Genomic DNA, 19,437 nt, shown 5'->3' with positions numbered 1-19,437 from the left:
TTATTTTTGTTAAACCTGAAATTATTCGTTCATATTAATATTATAGATTTTATTTTAAAAAGCTATGATAAACCACTGCTGACTAACTTTGAAACTAGTGGCCTTTTTTCATAGTTGTCCATTTCATAATTTACCAGGAGTGACACGTGCATGGTTGCTATGGAGTCCATTACGGCGTTTATCGATGGTCCACTATGTTTCATGACAGCAGCTTCGTTGTTCTTCAAACAAGGTGCCAAATACCGCTACGTCCTACAGTTTGCTGTATCTATATGTCAACTATACGGGGACACCATTTTCTTCTTCACGGAGATTATAGACGGGTTTAAGCATAGTGAAATGTGGCACCCGCTCCATTTCTGGTTTTATTTCTTCTTCCTCAATATCATATGGATTATTGTACCTGGCATTAATATCCTAGAGGCGTTTTTATCTTTATGTCGTGCACAAGACACGGCTGATAAGGCAAGTCCCCAGAAGAAGAAAAATACAAAGAAATATAGATAAATGAATTGATATTTTATTTACAGTACTCTGAACTTTGTTAGATAAATAAAAGATAAATGCATGGCTACTATGCACACAACAATTTTTCTAAATGTCAGTTATAAGATAAGGTTTTCTGTAAAATTTTAGGCTTTTTCATTATGACGGGGTGACCGTTGGAGGCAGTTACTATGATTTGCGACTTTTGTCGAGTATCTCGAATGAAAGTGAATTGGTCTATAATGAAATGTCTGCAATACAAAATTCAATTACTTTGATAGTATTTAGTATTAGATATAACAACACACCGCGAAATAATTATACATGTATATGGATGTTGTTGGAAAGTGCGGATATCTCATATAGTTTTACACATAGCGGATAATACAATCTTTGAGAATGTTTTATTATTCCAAACATAAATGTTCATTATACACAAATGAAGAACTTAATGGACTTTTTTCACCCAAAATTTCATAAGAATATCCAAATGAGACATTTCTATTGTTTTATCAATGTTTGAAATATTTATGGAAAATGTGCCCATTATAAACATGTCCACTTTAAACGCCTTACTTTATTCTTTTTATTTATAGTTAAAGTTGTAGTACCTTGCAATCGTTAATAAATGTTAACTTTCAATATTTGTGTTTTGACCTTATGCCACGTTATTTGTGGTGCCATATAATCAGAAGCAAAGGTTCACCTACAGCTACTGAAGTCTTGGATTAACTTTTGTCGCTAGTCAAGCCAGGTTGCAGTCTGACCTAGCTCTATACTGTTGGAAGCTCAATTTTTGTATAATTATTAAAATTGTAAGCTTTAAATTTGGGTCTTCAAAGTGGGACAAATTCAGCAGGTCTAACGGCTAAATGGAATCTGTTTTAAATACTGTATAACTTGATCTCGGCATGACGAATTTTAATAATTGTCAGTTTAAATGAAATGTGACAGAATAATTAAATCATTGCATAGTTTGCTGAATTGACTTGTCATGCTTTGATTTAGGAACGGTAATGAAATTTAGCAACACACAGTATATAGCTTGGTCTGACAAATAGTCAAGATTACAGGCGGGTGTCTAGACAGGTGTGACTCTAGGAAGGTCCGGATTTAGAAGTACCGGTCTAGGAAGGTCCGGGTCTAGGACGGTCCGGGTCTAGGAAGGTCCGGGTCTAGGAAGGTTTGGGTCTAGGAAGGTTTGGGCCTAGAAAGGTTTGGGTCTATACCGGCAAATGCTTGTTTATATCGCCATTAGCATTGTAACAGTCAATACTTGAATTACTGTTTAGGCTGAATACCTTCCATAAAGATGTTCAATAAATTCGAGCTGGCAACATTTTCAATTTCGGCGTTCTGAGGCATTCTCTTAGGATGTTTTAATATATAATTTTATGTATGTTGAAGAAAATGCAAAATACGCAAATTCTGCAGGTTAAGAGTTTGAGAAACATTTTTTTCTTGATGAAAATAACACGAACAATAAGATTCTGTTATATGACTATTTATGGACTATTGTTGTATTATATGGGGTAAAGGAAACACAAACTACATAAATAATGTTTGTAAGTTACAAAAACGTATTGCTAAAATCATTTTACAGCAACCTTCAAAGATCTCCGTCAACAAATCTATTCGAAACTCTTAATTGGTTACCGTTTCCTTGACAGATGTAAATACAACACGGCGGTGTTGTTTTTAAAACTTTAAATAACACTGCACCGAACATAGTATGACAGAAAAACTGATGACTTTATCCGACAACAAAATATATAACTTAAGATCTAGGTCACGGAAAGATATTGTATTATGGAAAAAAGATCTAAAACAAATTATATTAAAGACACATTTTCTTATTATGGCATGAACATTTGGAACAATATACCTTTAAATATTCGTAATGTTAATAACCTTAAATGTTTTAAAGAAAAATACAAAGCATATCTTGATGTTCATATGAATGAATGAGTGAGTGAATGAATGAATGAATAAATATATGAACGAATGAACGAACGAACAAATGATGCAATATATATATATGTTTAAACAAAAATTGTTGGGTGCCTGTCGAAAGTTTATGAGTTGTATTATTCTAAAAATTACATATTATACATTCATTTTTCTACCTATGCATGTCCTGTTGTTGTTGTTTTCTTTTTCAGAAGGCCACTTTGGAAATAAGATATATATGATTGTTATTGTATGTTCTTAATGTGTAACCTTCTTTAAATAAAGATATTATTATTATTATTATGACGAAGCTATCCAGCTAGCTTACGAAACGTCGGTGGTTCTATTCACCGTAAATGTCCCTCCATCAGTAACGCTAGAAAGTCGTCATATGACCTTTACAGTAAAACCAATAAAAGCAAACGAAAAAGATTTTCATACGTAAATGTATTTAGCACTTCGTTTCTTTTTCCTTCAATCAAATAAAAGCACAATTATATGCATGTCTAAAACAAAAATTATGAAAGCGTTGCCATTTTGAATCTAAATGATTGTTTTGCGCGCGCATACTGATTTGGATGTATGCTGTACCACTTGATACCGTCGTCCATACTGGTCATGTAAGCTAGACCGTTCTGTGATATTCCATATAGGGACCCAGTGACTTCATCACGTCCAAGAATTATACTGACAGATGATTGAATTCCTTAAAAAAATAAATGCCGATTGGATATTCAGTTTCATTGAGGAAAAAACACAAGATGATAAATAATAAAATTTTCTGTATTCCCGTTTCCTAATGACACCAGAATGAATTACCTAAAGTGATTTAAATATAACTGAGTTATCAAAATAACCAAAGCAAAATGCTGCAATTCGCCATTTATAGCACATCTAAAAGACCTTTGCATTAAAAGACAGCTGTTATGATGTTTCTTGAAAGGAACGTTTATATTTCATCTTTATTTTATAAATGTGAGTAAACAATGCCATACTTTCAATTGTATCGTTGCCTTTTCGGTGATAGCAATGGACTCTGTCCGATGGTTTTCTTTAAGAAAAGAAATAAAATACTTATTTCATTTATAAATAAGTCTCTTTAATTTTCTGAAAAATGTATGTTTCGTTGAAACTTAAGAAACCCATCATATCTGTGTACATATATCTAACTAACAATTTACATTGTATACGGACATATGTCTTGAAGCTTTCTTGAAACTTGCAGCAGGTGTCAAGTGCAGCTGTAAAAAGTTGTCCCGTCACGTACTTCATTGTTGTTATATGTTTCTGGTCCTTCGGTATATTTGATTCCAGCTCTTTTAAGTGTTGAAAATTGAGTACCCCTACAGCCTGTGCTAGGGAGCGTGAAGGATGTTGAGTAACTAACAGTTCTATGCAAATTGGCAAAAGAAAATACGGTTATATTTGTGAGCAATGAATTCAAAAGGCGGTGCTCAAATTTATACTGCTAAAAACGGACCAGGAAATTGCAACATCATTGACAACTTTTTACAGCCACCACACAACATGCTGTAAAACCTATACTACAACAGGAATGGATTTTTGAAAGAGGAAACAAATAGGTGGGAATAGGTTAAATTGAAATAAACCATGCTTAAAATATGTACTATACTTAGAAAAGATAAGGAATCGAAAAGTAAAAGCATACGTATATCGTCTTGCAGTAGCACATATGAATAAATCCCCATTGTCATCTTTTAGCATAGACCTCATCCCATAGCCTGAATAAACATACATCCAGTTCATATATATATAGAGAGAGACACACCCAGTATCATTTATATTTAGTTCAGAATTTCGTCGTGGTCAGTCAAATCAAGTGTCTTTTTAAGATCAAGGAATACTGTTCTCCCCATTTTTTCCACAGTAAGAATCATTTAACGAGGAATTGATCAGTCGATTATATTAACCGTTGAAACAATCAAAATTCAGATAATAATATTGTGATGTTGAAAATAAAAAGTTGAAAACAAAAACAAAAAAGAACGTCGGAGTGTAAATGTTTTGCTCACCAGGAAGAGTTTTCACACAAAGCCACGGGTAATTGCAATCCACACATGTTATGTTGTCAATTATTCCATTACACTTATTCTCTGTGGTGCACCTGCATTGTGTATATTTTCCGTCAATGCATCCACACAATCGTTTCCATTCTTTTCCTGTAAAAAAGTTAATAAGTGCAACACCAAGAAAGCTTTTAAATAAAAAAAACTATGCATACCTATTTCTTTTTAAATTCGTCAAGACCAGTGTAGACTGCACTGTTCGCTAACCAGACAATAATTATTCAAATATTTTCGGTTTCTGTCAAGACTGAAAGATTAAGATATTTCGCTTAGCTTAGGGTAAAAATCTATTTGTATAAAGCTCTGTTTAAAGCTCTACTTGCATGACCTTGTCTGTCCGAGCTTATATTTTATATCTGTATTATTTTTTTACAGTAATTCAGACATCGATAATTACCTTTTCATAACAACGAATTTCAAGTTCCATAATATTCATTTTTCATCTTCAAAAGAAATACTTCATATAACATTAAGCGTAAAAGCTACCTTATGCCCTTAAAGCAAAATATGCACGCCTCAATATCCTTTTGTCCGAATGTAAATAACTTGATATTACAGATATTTCTGCATTTTATCCAACCGACGCCTTTGTGTAGATAAGCAAGACCAGGAAAACCTACGACTTTGCGTGAAACAGATACAACAGCTCCTATCATACCTTTTGATATATTGAGATACCCAGGGAAGCCTTCAATATATTGACTGATATTTTTGTTCCTCCATCCAGTATATATAATTTCAGCAATGATCAAGAATTCCTCGCCGGCTTTGTATTGTTTATTAGGTACGTCTAAAGTAAGACTAAACTGAAGCTGGATATTTTGTGCAAATGAAACTCTTGGGATCTATTGAAATATTAGGAAAAAAAGTATAAAAATGACATATGGGAATAGCATCAAAATTTGAGAAAGATAAAGACACACATGAATATATAATGTTTAGGTAAGTAGATCAGGTAATTTACGTTCCAATGCCGAGTTGATGCCAATTTATGACAAACAACAATGCCTAAATATTGAATATGTTATATTTAGTAAGAATTATTTCACTACTATTTATAACAGCTTTGTAATGCCTAGCTATATGATTCATGGCTGTTTTTTTTTAATTATGTTTATTTCCCTTTTACATGATGTCAAATCGTTGCAACTATATACGAAAATATTTTTATTTCCAATGAAATATTTTAAAATGGTACAATGTTTGCCGTACTTTGGTACTGTATTACTACGAGCAAACAACAATGTTTTCCAATTTTTAGTGAAGAATCCAAAAGTGAAAATTATTAATTCATAATTATCATGGTATACACATTTGTGTATTGAGTAGTAGTTAAAATGTGCTACCGTCATTTCTATGCAATTTTCATGTAAGATATTTTCCACAACAGTGTTTGTTTTGATAACATCTTTGGTTTTTAGCATGTTGACGCCATGAAGAAATGGAGGAAGATACAGAAATAATGAAACATCGTAGGCAGAGGACCAGGAAATATTTTCTGTATGCCATATTCGTAGCTGGTACTCGACATCAGTTCTGTACAAATTTAGAACGAAAAGATATATAATAGGTTTTAGATAATTGAAATCGTAATCGGAGGTATTGAACATAAACAAATAACTGAATATTTTGTACAAAATGGTCAATGTCTATAATGTGTTTCAAGAATGTTGGCAGCAGCATTATTGAGCTCATCCCCAGGAGTCAGTAGAAATTAGGCATGTTGATAAAGATTGCCGGTAAGTTAATTGAGCAACTTTTTAGTGGTACAAGACAAAGTGCAGAAAATTATAATGTGAATTATTATGTATTGTATATAAACATATTTTCCAGTGTACAATATTTCAAACAAATATTAATCAACGTGATAATGAGATATATCATTCAATTTGGACGAATTATTTATTTGCAGACAAATGCTTTATAATTAATGACATTACATGAAAGTATTTTGAGAATGGCATATACAGATGATATAACTTACTGAGTGTTTTCAACGTAAGTCTCGATAAATTCAAGGGTAAAATTTAGCTGTGGTGAACGTTCTACTTGCAATTTTCTGTTAATTGTCACAGTGCAATGTCTAATGATAAGTGAGTGTTCCCCAACCCCTAAAACGTACACAACTTTAACTTTCAAGCCATCAGTTGATCCAACGAAATCTAATCCTTGAACCTTTAATAAAAAGTCAAGTTCAATAGATGAATTAAAATCTGTATTGTTATATTCAATACGAGGGATTGTCAGCACTACATTATCGATCTCTGACGTCCGTGAACTTGACTGATATTCCGGATTTGTTTCGCTACTGAGTCTCGAAAAATCATCAACTAAGCCAGAATATCCGACAAATTGAAAATCTGTAATCGTCAAATATGTTTCCTCCTCTATAAAATAGAAAAATATATATTATTGTGAGATTATTTTATCTGGTTAATTTAGATATCATGTTGTTTTATGATACTAGTATATATTTATGCATATAAGTCACGTAGATAAAATAATAATATTTTAGAAAAATCTCTATATTTTCAATATTTTCGGTAGCGCTTGCAATGCTTTCTAAGTATATCTTCAGCCGAAATTTTATTTTAGTGTGTATATGTATAATCGAAAATGTTTTCAAAAGAACACCACGTTTTAATATGATTTACTTATTAATTCGAAATGGTAATAATAAGCATTATACAGATGATCAAAGTACTGTGTCACCATTCTTTAAAAACATGCTGTGACAAATAATATGACTGAGTTAATAAATGCGTGTTCATCACTGTATTACTTGTAATTGATTTAGTTTTCTACAGGTTCTATCTGAAATAATATAATTAATAATAAAACCCTAAAATATTCATTGAAGAAGATGAAATGTACAATATGCATCGACTTAACCAGCATTCAGCTTAATAATAATTACTCAGTACCATTGAGATGAGTTTGCAAAAGAAACATTGTGAAAAGAAACTTCTTGGAAAGCAGCGGAAATGGAAATGAAAATAATTAAACAAAAAAGGAAATTTGCAGACTTGGCTTTATTTAGAATGTTCACGGGAACAATTTATTTAACAACATGCCTCACGTGTGTTCCCTTGCACGAATAAATATGAACGTTTTCATACGATATAAATGGTCATCAAATGATTTTACCAGTAGAACCTGACAAAAAAGAACAGTTAGGGTGTATCTAAATAAATGATATCGTTATCCGTTTCAACAAGTTAAAAAAAAGTAATGCAGTATTATAAACATGTACTTGCCATAAGGTGCACTTGCTGATTTAAAAGGTGACGAAATATTTCTCGGCATGTATACACTAAGTGAAGATGCTTCTAAAGGGATTGTTGGCAAACGTACGCTTGATATTATCGTGGACCTCTCTTTCATGTCCAAATAGTCTGGTTCTGGTAACGATATTTTAACTCCCGGTAATTCCATGAAGACATATTCTCCAAGTATAATTGTTTGGTGAACCAGAGCAGCTTCCGAAAAAAAGAAAATATACATAATGGGACGCAATAGGCAACCAAGTGCAGCTGTATCTGAAAACAACAGTGAAAGGAACGATTATATAGACACTGAAAACTGAAAAAAAAAGATACAATTAAAGTTATCAATGTTTATCAAAATTGGAATTTACTCTAGAGAGCCGATAATACATATGTTTTCATTTTATTATACTAGTATTGAAGGTTAATAATTTACGAACCGGCAACGTGAAGTTCTATTTGACCCGCCATACTTTGCAGGTTCAGCGAACCATAACTTGTAGAAAACTGAATGTCTAATTCTGGGACCGGGTGCAGTGCCGATTCCTGTATGAAATATACATATAAAGATATGCTGACATAATGGCTCTATTAAATAAATGAAAATAAAAAATAATACACACACAATGGTAAATGGATTAAGTTTTTAATCTAAGCAGACATAAAACTATTTTACTCGAATTTAATCGGAGAATCGTTATCAATTATACTAAGCATTTAAGTTAACAAAACTTACATAGATAATTGAAGTAAAAAGGGGAAGGACAATGAGTATCATAATATCATAAACCTTGATAACTTCAACAGCTAAATTCAAGCCATCCGTTTCTACTGCAAGTCCGTCCGGTGTTTGCCATGTGAAGTTGGTTTTCTGTAGGTCAGAGCTGTCCAGAACCTCGTGCAATGTAATGAAAATGGTCACATTATATCAAACTTGAACAACATAAACTTTGTCCTATCTAATATGTTTTTTTATTCTTAAAATGAGCTTTGTCAATTAAAACGTACAACTATTTAAGCGAGATAAAGCGTGCGAGCGTTTCACAAACATTCCGTAAGTTTTGCGTATCTTTTTACGTAAATTTGAACTTACGTAAAACGTAAATTTACGTAAAACAGAACGTGCAATTTACGCCAGTAATTAGTGAGTTTATCTTTACGTTAAACTTACGCAACTGTGTAGCTAAGAAAGTTTAGTAAAACGCAAATATATACGTAAGTTCTGCTGACGATCAAACTCAGGTTACGATAACGTAAGTACATTATTGAAACGCACCCCTGCTGGCTTGTATTGCACTGTAGAACTATGTACACTATAAAATATATAAAGAAAATATAGTCCAAAAAGTACACAAACAAACTAATTGTAGATCATGTACATCATGGAGATTTCTTATAACAATATTTGCAATCAGCAAACTTTGCTCATGCATAAATTTCTTAGATTAACAGTTCAAAATTGTCCGAAAATTTTCATTAAATATTAATTCGACCTGTTTCACGGGGGAGGAAGTGTTACACGAAGGATGGAGTTCTTATGATAACTTGTTTGGAGTTCTTATGATAACTGTCACGGAGTTCCTGGAAAACGTTACGGATTTCTGTGGAAAACTTTTCTATGTACTTGGAGAACTCGCGTAAAAAATGGTTATTTTTAGCTTTAAATGGGGAGTTTGAGGTGCTTAATTAAACTTTGATAATTAAGCTTGCGCTACATATTGTATTATGTTTCAGAAAAAAAATCTTTTAGTCCATATTTCGTCGCCGTTTAAAAAAATCTGGTAGTTTTGAGAAAAATTCCCGAATTACTCGCTAATTCGTTCATATTGACCTTTTCATTTGTGATCTTCTTCGTTGCTATACATAATCACCTTATTATAGTGGAGAGTTGCAAACATAAAGCCCGGGCTAATAAATGTATACCCGATTTTTCAAATGTTACGGAGTTCTTGTGATAACTCAAAATATGTCCTGGAGTTCTTATGATAACTTTTGTTACTGCCAGTGTGTTTCTTGTGCTTAATTACGGCACGTTTAAGCGTATTTTATTAGTCAAGTGATAGTTATAGAATATATACGAGGACTTTACCGGCTGGTATCAGCGAATGGGGCGACAACAAGGGTCAATCATAGGAAATTAATCGAGACGGAACGTCGAGATTAATTTCCATGATTGACCCTTTTGTCGCCCCATGCGCTGATACCAGCCGGTGAAGTCCGAGTATTTATTCTGTAACTGTTTTATCGCATGACCGCCACAACTTTCCTTTGAAGATCGGCGTTCTCTAAATTTCAGTATTGGAAAACTTTGGGGTGCTCTAAATGAAGTATCAGTACGCTTTGGGGTGCTCTAAATGAGGTATCAGTACACTTTCTCGCGCATGCCCAGTTTATTATTTTATTTCAAATAATAAAATGAGCATACCTGGAAAAGAGCAAAACAAAACATTACACAGTTTACAGACTTTTTTTTAAATACATGTATTTATATATCATCTCGATTTTTTTCAAAATCTGAAAATGCAGTTATTATAAAGATGGTGACTCCAGTGGAAAGTAATCGCCATTTTCTGCATCCTGACCTCGAGGACAAATCTGACACAATGGTCAAATTATTCTTTTTTTTTACTTTAAACAATGTCTTCGTTTTACAGGAGATTCTGACCAGTAAGCCATTCAGTAAATCACTACAGGTATATGAACATAATATTCTAGCGTTATTATTTATAGATGGAAGTAGTGTTAAAGGCACATTATGCGTCAGAAATCCTAGCATTTTTATTTCTCAAAATTTTAAATATTTGGTGTCTTGTTACAAGTTCCACAAAAAATACTTATTTGCCATATAAATGAACTGTCTTTGCATCTTTTGCTTTGCTGGCAATTGGTATAATTATAATGAATTAGTATTTTTGTATGGAAGTCAAAATACTATTTGTTTACATTTTGCTACTTTTTTGACACATTACTGCACATTCAGCACTACTTTCTTCAGCTGTTAAATATTTTACATGTTCTAAATCCATTATTAAAACATTATTAAACATGTGTTTTACATTTCTTAAGAATTGAATAAAAAAGGATTTCTGAGGCATAATGTGCCTTTAAGTAAAAATCACTACATTGTCGTTAGTTTTAAAAAAATACGCGTACATACCTCTGAAATATACACCGGGATACTTATCGACAATATTTCCTTGATTATATTTTGAAAATGAGCTGGAAAGATGATTATTATTTCGCATTTAAAAAATTGCATCAACTTACCTCGTGAAATGGTTATTTATGTCCAGTTCCTTCAACGGCATCTAATGGGTGTATTTCTGTGAGTATTTCTTAAAATATTTACATGCTTAAATAAAGCAAATATTACGAGAGAAGAAAAAAGTCGTGATGGTCATGCGATAATAAGTGTGTAAATCATTATGAAGCATAGTACGCTTATCATTTGCACAAAAATTTGGTTATATAACGTTGGTTTTGATCGTGTTTTAGTTCCTAATTAAATTTATGCGAAATCATATTGACATTATAAAACCCAACGAATGCACTAAATGTTTCTGTGTATACTGTTCATCAACAAAAGTTTTATGTCATAAGTTTCCGCAAATGCAACATTGAGGCCATGTGGCAAAATTAAAACACGATCATTCAATATATATGGAGAAGACATGAAACTGCTTTAGTGTACAGTCTACATAGGATAAACAGGTGCTAAGCTATCTTCAGGAACGACCGCTTCCGTGGTCGAGGGGTTTGAGTCGATGACTTCTAATCCAGTAACCGCCTTTCTAAAGCAGACAATAAGTAGTTGGGCTTCCCTCAAGAAGCGGCTAAGTAAATTGTATCATTATATACCATGTATCGTATAGAACCGGGATACCCTTCACACCCATGCACCCGAAATGTATGATCTTTTTATGCATAAAAAATCAACCGATTACTACCGATCTCTTACTACAGATTTGCACGTGCCCTACGGGTTCGAGCGAAAGAAGTTCGACAACATATTTTTGTAATCAATTACAGCAAAAGTTGTTGCAAAATTTCCACAACTAGGACTCCAACTTTGATAAGAAAAATGTATGCAGTAATTTTCCGAAATATGGAGATTGCTGTACGTCACGTGATGCTACATTGGATTTATTAATAGAGAAAGGAACAAGGTCGATAAACGGCATGAACCTTACGGTGACTCACATATCTTACTGAAGACTTACTTTCTATCGTCATATCATTGTCATAGAACTTTATACGTTTCTATGACAAAAACTGATAACTTTTAGAAATTGAAATACCCGTTGAATATATAAAGACGACACCCACCTCATTAAATTTAGATAAAGGTAGTGCATACTACCTCCTATTTTGCTGAAAACCATTTACACGCATACCGATAGCATAGTTACTAAATGTTCTTTAAAACTGCCAGGAATAATGTATATATGAAGAAATCGTGCTTGAGTATTAAATTCAAAGCGTATTTTTATCCTGTAGGTAAATGCTCTACATTAAGTATGTTTACAGTCATTCCAATAAAATTTAAAAAAACACACACACACACACAAAAAGACCAAAACAAACACAAAAAAACACAAGAAACGGAGGTCAGAAAAATATCTCTTGAACTGAAAAACACGATCAAAACCAACGTTATATAACCAAATTTTTGTTCAAATGATAAGCGTACTATGCTTCATAATGATTTACACACTTATTGACTAATAAAATACGCTTAAACGTGCCGTGATTAAGCACAAAAACACACTGGCAGTAACAAAAGTTATCATAAGAACTCCAGGACAAATTTTGAGTTATCGCAAGAACTCCGTAACATTTGAAAAATCAGGTATAAATTTATTAGCGTGGGCTTTATGTTTGCAACTCTCCATAATAATTAGGTAATTAAGTATAGCAACGAAGAAGATCACAAATGAAAAGGTCAATATGTACGAATTAGCAAGTAATTTGGTAATTTTTCTCAAAACTACCAGATTTTTTTAAAAAAGGCGACAAAATATTAACTAAAAGATTTTTCTGAAACAAAATACAATTTGTAGGGCAAGCTTAATTATCAAAGTTTAATTTAGCACCTCAAACTCCCCATTTAAAGTTAAAAATAACCATTTTTTACGCGAGTTCTCCAAGTATATAGAAAAGTTTTCCACAGAAATCCGTAACGTTTTCCAGGAACTCAGTGACAGTTATCATAAGAACTCCAAACAAGTTATCATAAGAACTCCATCCTTCGTGTAACACTTCCTCCCCCGTGTGTTTGCCTTTTTATAAAACGTACGTGTATTATGTATTAAGTTGTTAAAAATGATAAAGGTTTACCAATAAACTGGAACCATTAACAACAATGGACACATCATCAGCGGCTGTAGACAAATTAAAGGTAATACTAAACGCATACGTAATATTATCTCCATGTGTTACTAAAGTTCGGACTTCCGGTCTGACAAGCTGAAAGTGGCTGCTTTTGACGTCAATTTGACAGTTGACAAACCAAATCATTCCTATAAAGCAAATCTTTCAAATTGTAAAAATGAATGAAAAGGGGGTAATGGAGAAATAACAATAAAATTTGTCTCTAATAAAAACTAAGATAGTCGGATTTTTGAATTTTTACCTTTTTTTCTTTTTGTTGCTTTCGATTGATCTGTTTTTCCAGATTTAACAAGATATTTTCATGCTGATGTTTGCCCCTGAGTCATGAATGTCTTGTAATTTAAGTTAAGAATTTGTAATATAAGTTTGATAAATAACGAGAAAAAGCCGACCGAATTTTTTCGCTATATTTATGTCACCTTAAATCTGACAATTGCCAAATTAAAGTTGTAATACAATGTATAATATAATGCACTAGTTGATTATATTTTTCAATAAAATAGTAAGCGTTTCTGTGTGGAGTGTTTTCAATAGCTTTTTCAAACTTTATATGTAGGGTTGACTATTTGAGCTACCAATTTAGTAGAATAATGTCATGTATAACGAATAAGTTTGTCAGCAACGCTTCTGGCACTATAACACCTGAACGTCTTACAAAAGTGTACCAAATTAAATATACTGTATATATAACTTCATTAGAAATAAATAAAAAAATACGTTTCTTTTGCATTGACAGGTAATGGACCAATCATTGAGTAATTTATTTAATTATACAGATATGTCAAGATAATACAAAACAGTATACACGTACGGTAAATTCTAGCGAATCAAAAATATAGTCACTGAAACACTTACCAAACAAACTGGCGAGAATCTCTGTTAACCAACTCATTGCTACCATTGAATCACTTCTGAATACTTCCTTTGAATAAATGAATATGTTAACGTCTATATAACGATATAGAGCTTTAATTACCTATTTTAGTGTCTATCTAGCGAATATACTCGTATGTAACTTAATTGTACCATGTGGATTAATTAACTGTGGATACCAGAAGGAAATTGAAATAGCAAAAAAGGAGGTAATCATATGGCTAATAATACCAAATCAGTCATTTGTAATATTCAAAATCATCATGTTTTATTATTTGTTTATTTATCGGCATTCTGTTAAATAATGATAGCACCATTACATCCCGATCATTCGAAGCTGGATAATTGCCGAAAAAGAAAGTAAATTGTTGTGATAAAATGTTTTATTATGAATTCTGCCGTAAACATTCATTGACTCGCATCAGAATTTATTTAAGACTTGGCGGGGTGTTTGAAGGAAGGTATTTTCACTCGCACACTTTTCTTCTTCTTTTTACTTAGAAGATTTTCAAACTGCCTTTTGAGTTGACACACAGCAGAACGATCATTATGTTAAACATTGGTGTTATTTCAGTTATTTTCGACGAGGAGAAATCTTTCTCAGTAATCAGATTTCTCATTCGGTGGTTAAGTACAATATCGCCTTTTGAATTTGTTTTCTTTTCAAATTTTCTTTTGGCAAATGTCTGTAAAACCTCTGATCTTTTTTCATTATTTTGCTTTGTTTACTTACACATTGCCCTCCATATACGGAATTGTTACATTGAACTGCTATATAAACACGGATGATTCTAAACAAAACATTATGCTTTAGAAGTTGCCAGAGTGCTGGGGAAGATATATATATATATATATATATATATATATATATATATATATATATATATATATATATATATATATATATATATATATATATATATATATACCTTTATTAATTAACTTTTCAATATTGGGCACGTTTTCACTTCAAACGTAAGGCCAATATGAAGTTCAGCACGGCATTATGTCATTATGAAAAAAAAATACGGAAACTCGGCTATTACGAGATTTGAGAATTTTGATTGGCTCCCCAGCTCGGCCATTATGAATCAGCTTTTTTTTTCATTGAAAAAAATCGCCATTTTAAATTGCATGAATCTCATTTGCATAACCTCACAACAATGGAATTTTACGTTAGTTTTTTTTTTGTCACTTTAGTACTTAAGTAATTAACTTGTTCGAACTCATCCGAGCTATCACCTAGACAAGCATCCTGACCAAGTTGGATGATGATTGAGGCAAAAATGTGACCGCTAGAGTGTTAATAAGGTTTTTCCATTTTTAGCTCCGGTGACCTAGTTTTTCACCCAGGATGACCCATGTTCGAACTCATCCAAGCTATCACCTAGACAAGCATCTTGACCAAGTTTGATGATGATTGATGGAAAAATGTGACCGCTAGTGTTAACAAGGTTTTTCTATTTTTAGCTCCGGTGACCTAGTTTTTCATCCGAGATGACCCATGTTCGAACTCATCCGAGCTATCACCTAGACAAGCATCTTGACTAAGTTCGATGATGATTGATGCAAAAATGTGACCGCTAGTGTTAACAAGGTTTTTCTATTTTTAGCTCCGGTGACCTAGTTTTTCATCCGAGATGACCCATGTTCGAACTCATCCGAGCTATCACCTAGACAAGCATCCTGACCAAGTTTGATGATGATTGAGGCAAAAATGTGACCTCTAGAGTGTTAACAAGGTTTTTCTATTTTTAGCTCTTGTGACCTAGTTTTTCATCGAGATGACCCATGTTCGAACTCATCCGAGCTATCAACTAGATAAGCATCCTGACCAAGTTTGATAATGATTGAGGCAAAAACCGCTAGTGTTAACAACTAAATGTTGAAGGTCGACGGACAATCATCGATCCTAAAAGCTCACCCTGAGCAGGCTCAGGTGAGCTAAAGTGTTTGAATTTAGTTGTGATTGAAAAATGGTTGTTCCGGGATAGAATATCAAATTCGTGTAAGTTCAATACTAAAGTTATTGAACTCTTGAATAAAATAATATTATGCTTGCCAGAGGCTCGCATATTTTTTTTATTCAACACGTTCAAAGTATTTTAAAATGGACGACCTATCTGCTGCTTCTTTTGTATTGCTGATTTTTACTTAACCAAAGCTGTTTATGTGTAATGGGCTTAGAAACTGCTTACTTTATTTATATGATGGACTTATCCGCTGCTAATTTTATGTGATGAACTTACCAACTGCTTATTTTGTGTAACAGACTTAGCTACTGATGTTTTTGTGTACTAGACTTCAACCAACTGCGTATTTTATTATGTAATTGACTTACTGCTTATTTTGTGTAATGAGTTTCTGTGAAGCAGTATCACAGTATATAAACGAAATCACTGTACCTAGTCTTGCGAGCATATACAATTCAATATTCTTGTGAGTACAAATACATGTTTCTTCCAGTCACTGTACCCTTCTTAGGAGCCTATATATTTTAACTTGTATCTTTCTTGTGAGTACAGGAAGTAGACTGATTTGTAGACTGTGAGAATACATAACGTGCATAAGGATCATATATTATGACAAAAATGGAATTTATGTCATTAAAGAAAAACGACAAAAAATGAATGCATTAACAAATAAATTTATTTAATCTACCAACATTAACATCTGCATTATAAAGATGACAATATCATAATCTGCATCCAAAAAGCACTTTTGAAACACACTCTTCCTCAATATAGATGAAACTGACAGTTAATACCTGTTTTATTCTGTAACACGCTTACTGGCTGGTATTATTTTAAACAAGAGGGCCATGATGGCCCTGGATCGCTCACCTGACACAACCGCATCCAAGCAATGTCTTAAACAAGCATCATGACCAAGTTTGATGCGACTGAGTCAAACATGTGACCTATAGTGTGTTGTAAAGATTTTTCCATATTTGGGCAATGTGACCTAATTTTTGACTGGACACAACCCATATTCAAACTTGACCTAGAAATCATCAAAACAACCTTCCTGACCAATTTCCAGGAAATTTGGATCAAAACTGCAGCCACTAGAGTGTTAAAAAAAAATTTCTATTTTTAGCTCCTGTGACCTAGTTTTTGACCAGACATGACCAATCTTAGCACTTGACCCAGAAAACATCAAAACAACATTCTTGACAAATTTCCAGAATATTTGAATCAAAACTGCAGCCACTAGAGTGTAAACAAGCTTTTTCTATTTTTAACTCCTGTGACCTAGTTTTTGACCTGAGATGACCCATCTTCAAACTTGACCTAGAAATCATCAAAACAACCTTCCTGACAAATTTACAGAATATTTGAATCAATACTTCAGCCACTAGAGTGTTAACAAGCTTTTTCTATTTTTAAATCCTGTGACCTAGTTTTTGACCGGAGATAACCCATCTTCGATCTTGACCTAGAAATCATCAAAACAACCTTCCTGACAAATTTCAAGAATATTTGGATGAAAACTGCAGCCACTAGAGTGTTAACAAACTTTTTTCTATTTTTAGCTCCTGTGACCTAGTTTTTGACCTGAGATGACCCATCTTCGAACTTGACCTAGATATTATCTAAGCAACCTTCCTGACAAATTTCCAGAATATTTAGATGAAAACTGCAGCCCCTAGAGTGTTAACAAGCTTGTTCTATTTTTAGCTCCTGTGACCTAGTTTTTGACCGGAGATGACCCATCTTCGAACTTGACCTAGATATCATCAAAACAACCTTCCTGACAAATTTCCAAAATATTTGGATCAAAACTGCAGCCACTAGAGTGTTAACAAGGTTTTTCTATTTTTAGCTCCTGTGACCTAGTTTTTGACCCGACATAATCTATCTTCAAACTTGACCTAGATATCATCTAAACAACCTTCCTGACAAATTTTCAGAATATTTGGATGAAAACTGCAGCCTATAGAGTGTTAACAAGCTTTTTTCTATTTTTAGCTCCTGTGACCTAGTTTTTGACCTGAGATGACCCATCTTCGAACTTGACTTAGAAACCATCAAAACAACTTTCCTGACAAATTTCCAGAATATTTGGATGAAAACTGCAGCCTATAGAGTGTTAACAAGCTTTTTCTATTTTTAGCTCCTGTGACCTAGTTTTTGACCGGAGATGACCCATCTTCGAACTTGACCTAGATATCATCAAAACAACCTTCCTGACAAATTTCCAAAATATTTGGATCAAAACTGCAGCCACTAGAGTGTTAACAAGCTTTTTCTATTTTTAGCTCCTGTGACCTAGTTTTTGACCGGAGATGACCCATCTTCGAACTTGACCTAGATATCATCAAAACAACCTTCCTGACAAATTTCCAGAATATTTGGATGAAAACTGCAGCCTCTAGAGTGTTAACAAGCTTTTTCTATTTTTAGCTCCTGTGACCTAGTTTTTGACCCAAGATAACCCATCTTCGAACTCGATCTGTATTTCATTAAGACAAACATTCTGACAAAGTTTGATGATGATCCAATCAAAACTGTGACTGCTAGACTGTTAACAACCCAATTATTAGAGTGTTAACAAGCTTTTTCTATTTTTAGCTCCTGTGACCTAGTTTTTGACTGGAGATGACCCATCTTCGAACTTGACCTAGATATCATTAAAACAACCTTCCTGACAAATTTCCAGAATATTTGGATGAAAACTGCAGCCTCTAGAGTGTTAACAAGGTTTTTCTATTTTTAGCTCCTGTGACCTAGTTTTTGACCTGACATAATCTATCTTCAAACTTGACTTAGAAACCATCAAAACAACTTTCCTGACAAATTTCCAGAATATTTGGATGAAAACTGCAGCCTATAGAGTGTTAACAAGCTTTTTCTATTTTTAGCTCCTGTGACCTAGTTTTTGACCGGAGATGACCCATATTCGAACTTGACCTAGAAATCATCAAAACAACCTTCCTGACAAATTTCCAAAATATTTGGATCAAAACTGCAGCCACTAGAGTGTTAACAAGATTTTTCTATTTTTAGCTCCTGTGACCTAGTTTTTGACCGGAGATGACCCATATTCGAACTTGACCTAGAAATCATCAAAACAACCTTCCTGATCAATTTCCAGGATATTTGGATCAAAACTGCAGCCACTAGAGTGTTAACAAGCTTTTTCTATTTCTAGCTCCTGTGACCTAGTTTTTGACCCAAGATAACCCATCTTCGAACTCGATCTGTATTTTATTAAGACAAACATTCTGACAAAGTTTGATGATGATCCAATCAAAACTGTGACTGCTAGACTGTTAACAACCCAATTATTAGAGTGTTAACAAGCTTTTTCTATTTTTAGCTCCTGTGACCTAGTTTTTGACCGGAGATGACCCATCTTCGAACTTGACCTAGATATCATTA

General features: G+C 33.2%; 3 protein-coding genes across 4 annotated transcripts in view; 1 reads left to right on the top strand and 2 right to left on the bottom strand.

The window, feature by feature from the left end:
* The window catches only part of LOC132713324 (uncharacterized), a 48,266-nt gene extending 47,990 nt beyond the window's left edge, over window positions 1–276 (top strand). The window contains exon 8 of the mRNA XM_060695872.1: window positions 138–276. Within this exon, the coding sequence (XP_060551855.1) occupies window positions 138–143 (6 nt within the window). The 3' untranslated portion in view covers window positions 144–276. The remainder of the gene's footprint in view (window positions 1–137) is intronic.
* A 2,624-nt stretch (window positions 277–2,900) lies between these two features.
* Window positions 2,901–7,074, bottom strand: LOC132713328 (uncharacterized). 2 transcript variants are annotated; one of them, XM_060695877.1, is made up of 7 exons: window positions 6,508–7,074; window positions 5,870–6,059; window positions 5,182–5,368; window positions 4,470–4,616; window positions 4,106–4,178; window positions 3,432–3,487; window positions 2,901–3,142 (listed from the first exon to the last, which is right to left on the bottom strand). In XM_060695877.1, the coding sequence occupies exons 2-7, from the start codon at window positions 5,945–5,947 to the stop codon at window positions 2,955–2,957; spliced, it is 729 nt and encodes a 242-aa protein (XP_060551860.1). In that variant the 5' UTR covers window positions 5,948–6,059; window positions 6,508–7,074; the 3' UTR covers window positions 2,901–2,954. The 2 variants fall into 2 exon arrangements, with proteins under 2 accessions (XP_060551860.1, XP_060551859.1); XM_060695876.1 differs by lacking the exon at window positions 6,508–7,074 and having other exon boundaries at window positions 5,870–6,467.
* Window positions 7,075–7,706: 632 nt separating this feature from the next.
* LOC132713327 (uncharacterized) lies at window positions 7,707–14,779 on the bottom strand. Its single transcript, XM_060695875.1, has 5 exons — window positions 14,036–14,779; window positions 13,127–13,308; window positions 8,580–8,684; window positions 8,230–8,335; window positions 7,707–8,062 (listed from the first exon to the last, which is right to left on the bottom strand). Exons 1-5 carry the CDS (start codon window positions 14,079–14,081, stop codon window positions 7,734–7,736), a joined length of 768 nt encoding a protein of 255 aa, XP_060551858.1. The 5' UTR covers window positions 14,082–14,779; the 3' UTR covers window positions 7,707–7,733.
* Between the last annotated feature and the right edge of the window lie 4,658 nt (window positions 14,780–19,437).

Source organism: Ruditapes philippinarum, unplaced genomic scaffold (assembly GCF_026571515.1).
Source record: "Ruditapes philippinarum isolate M1 unplaced genomic scaffold, ASM2657151v2 ctg1580_1_1_1_1, whole genome shotgun sequence".
NCBI classification, from domain to species: domain Eukaryota; kingdom Metazoa; phylum Mollusca; class Bivalvia; order Venerida; family Veneridae; genus Ruditapes; species Ruditapes philippinarum.
This window is presented reverse-complemented; position numbering and strand designations above follow the sequence as displayed.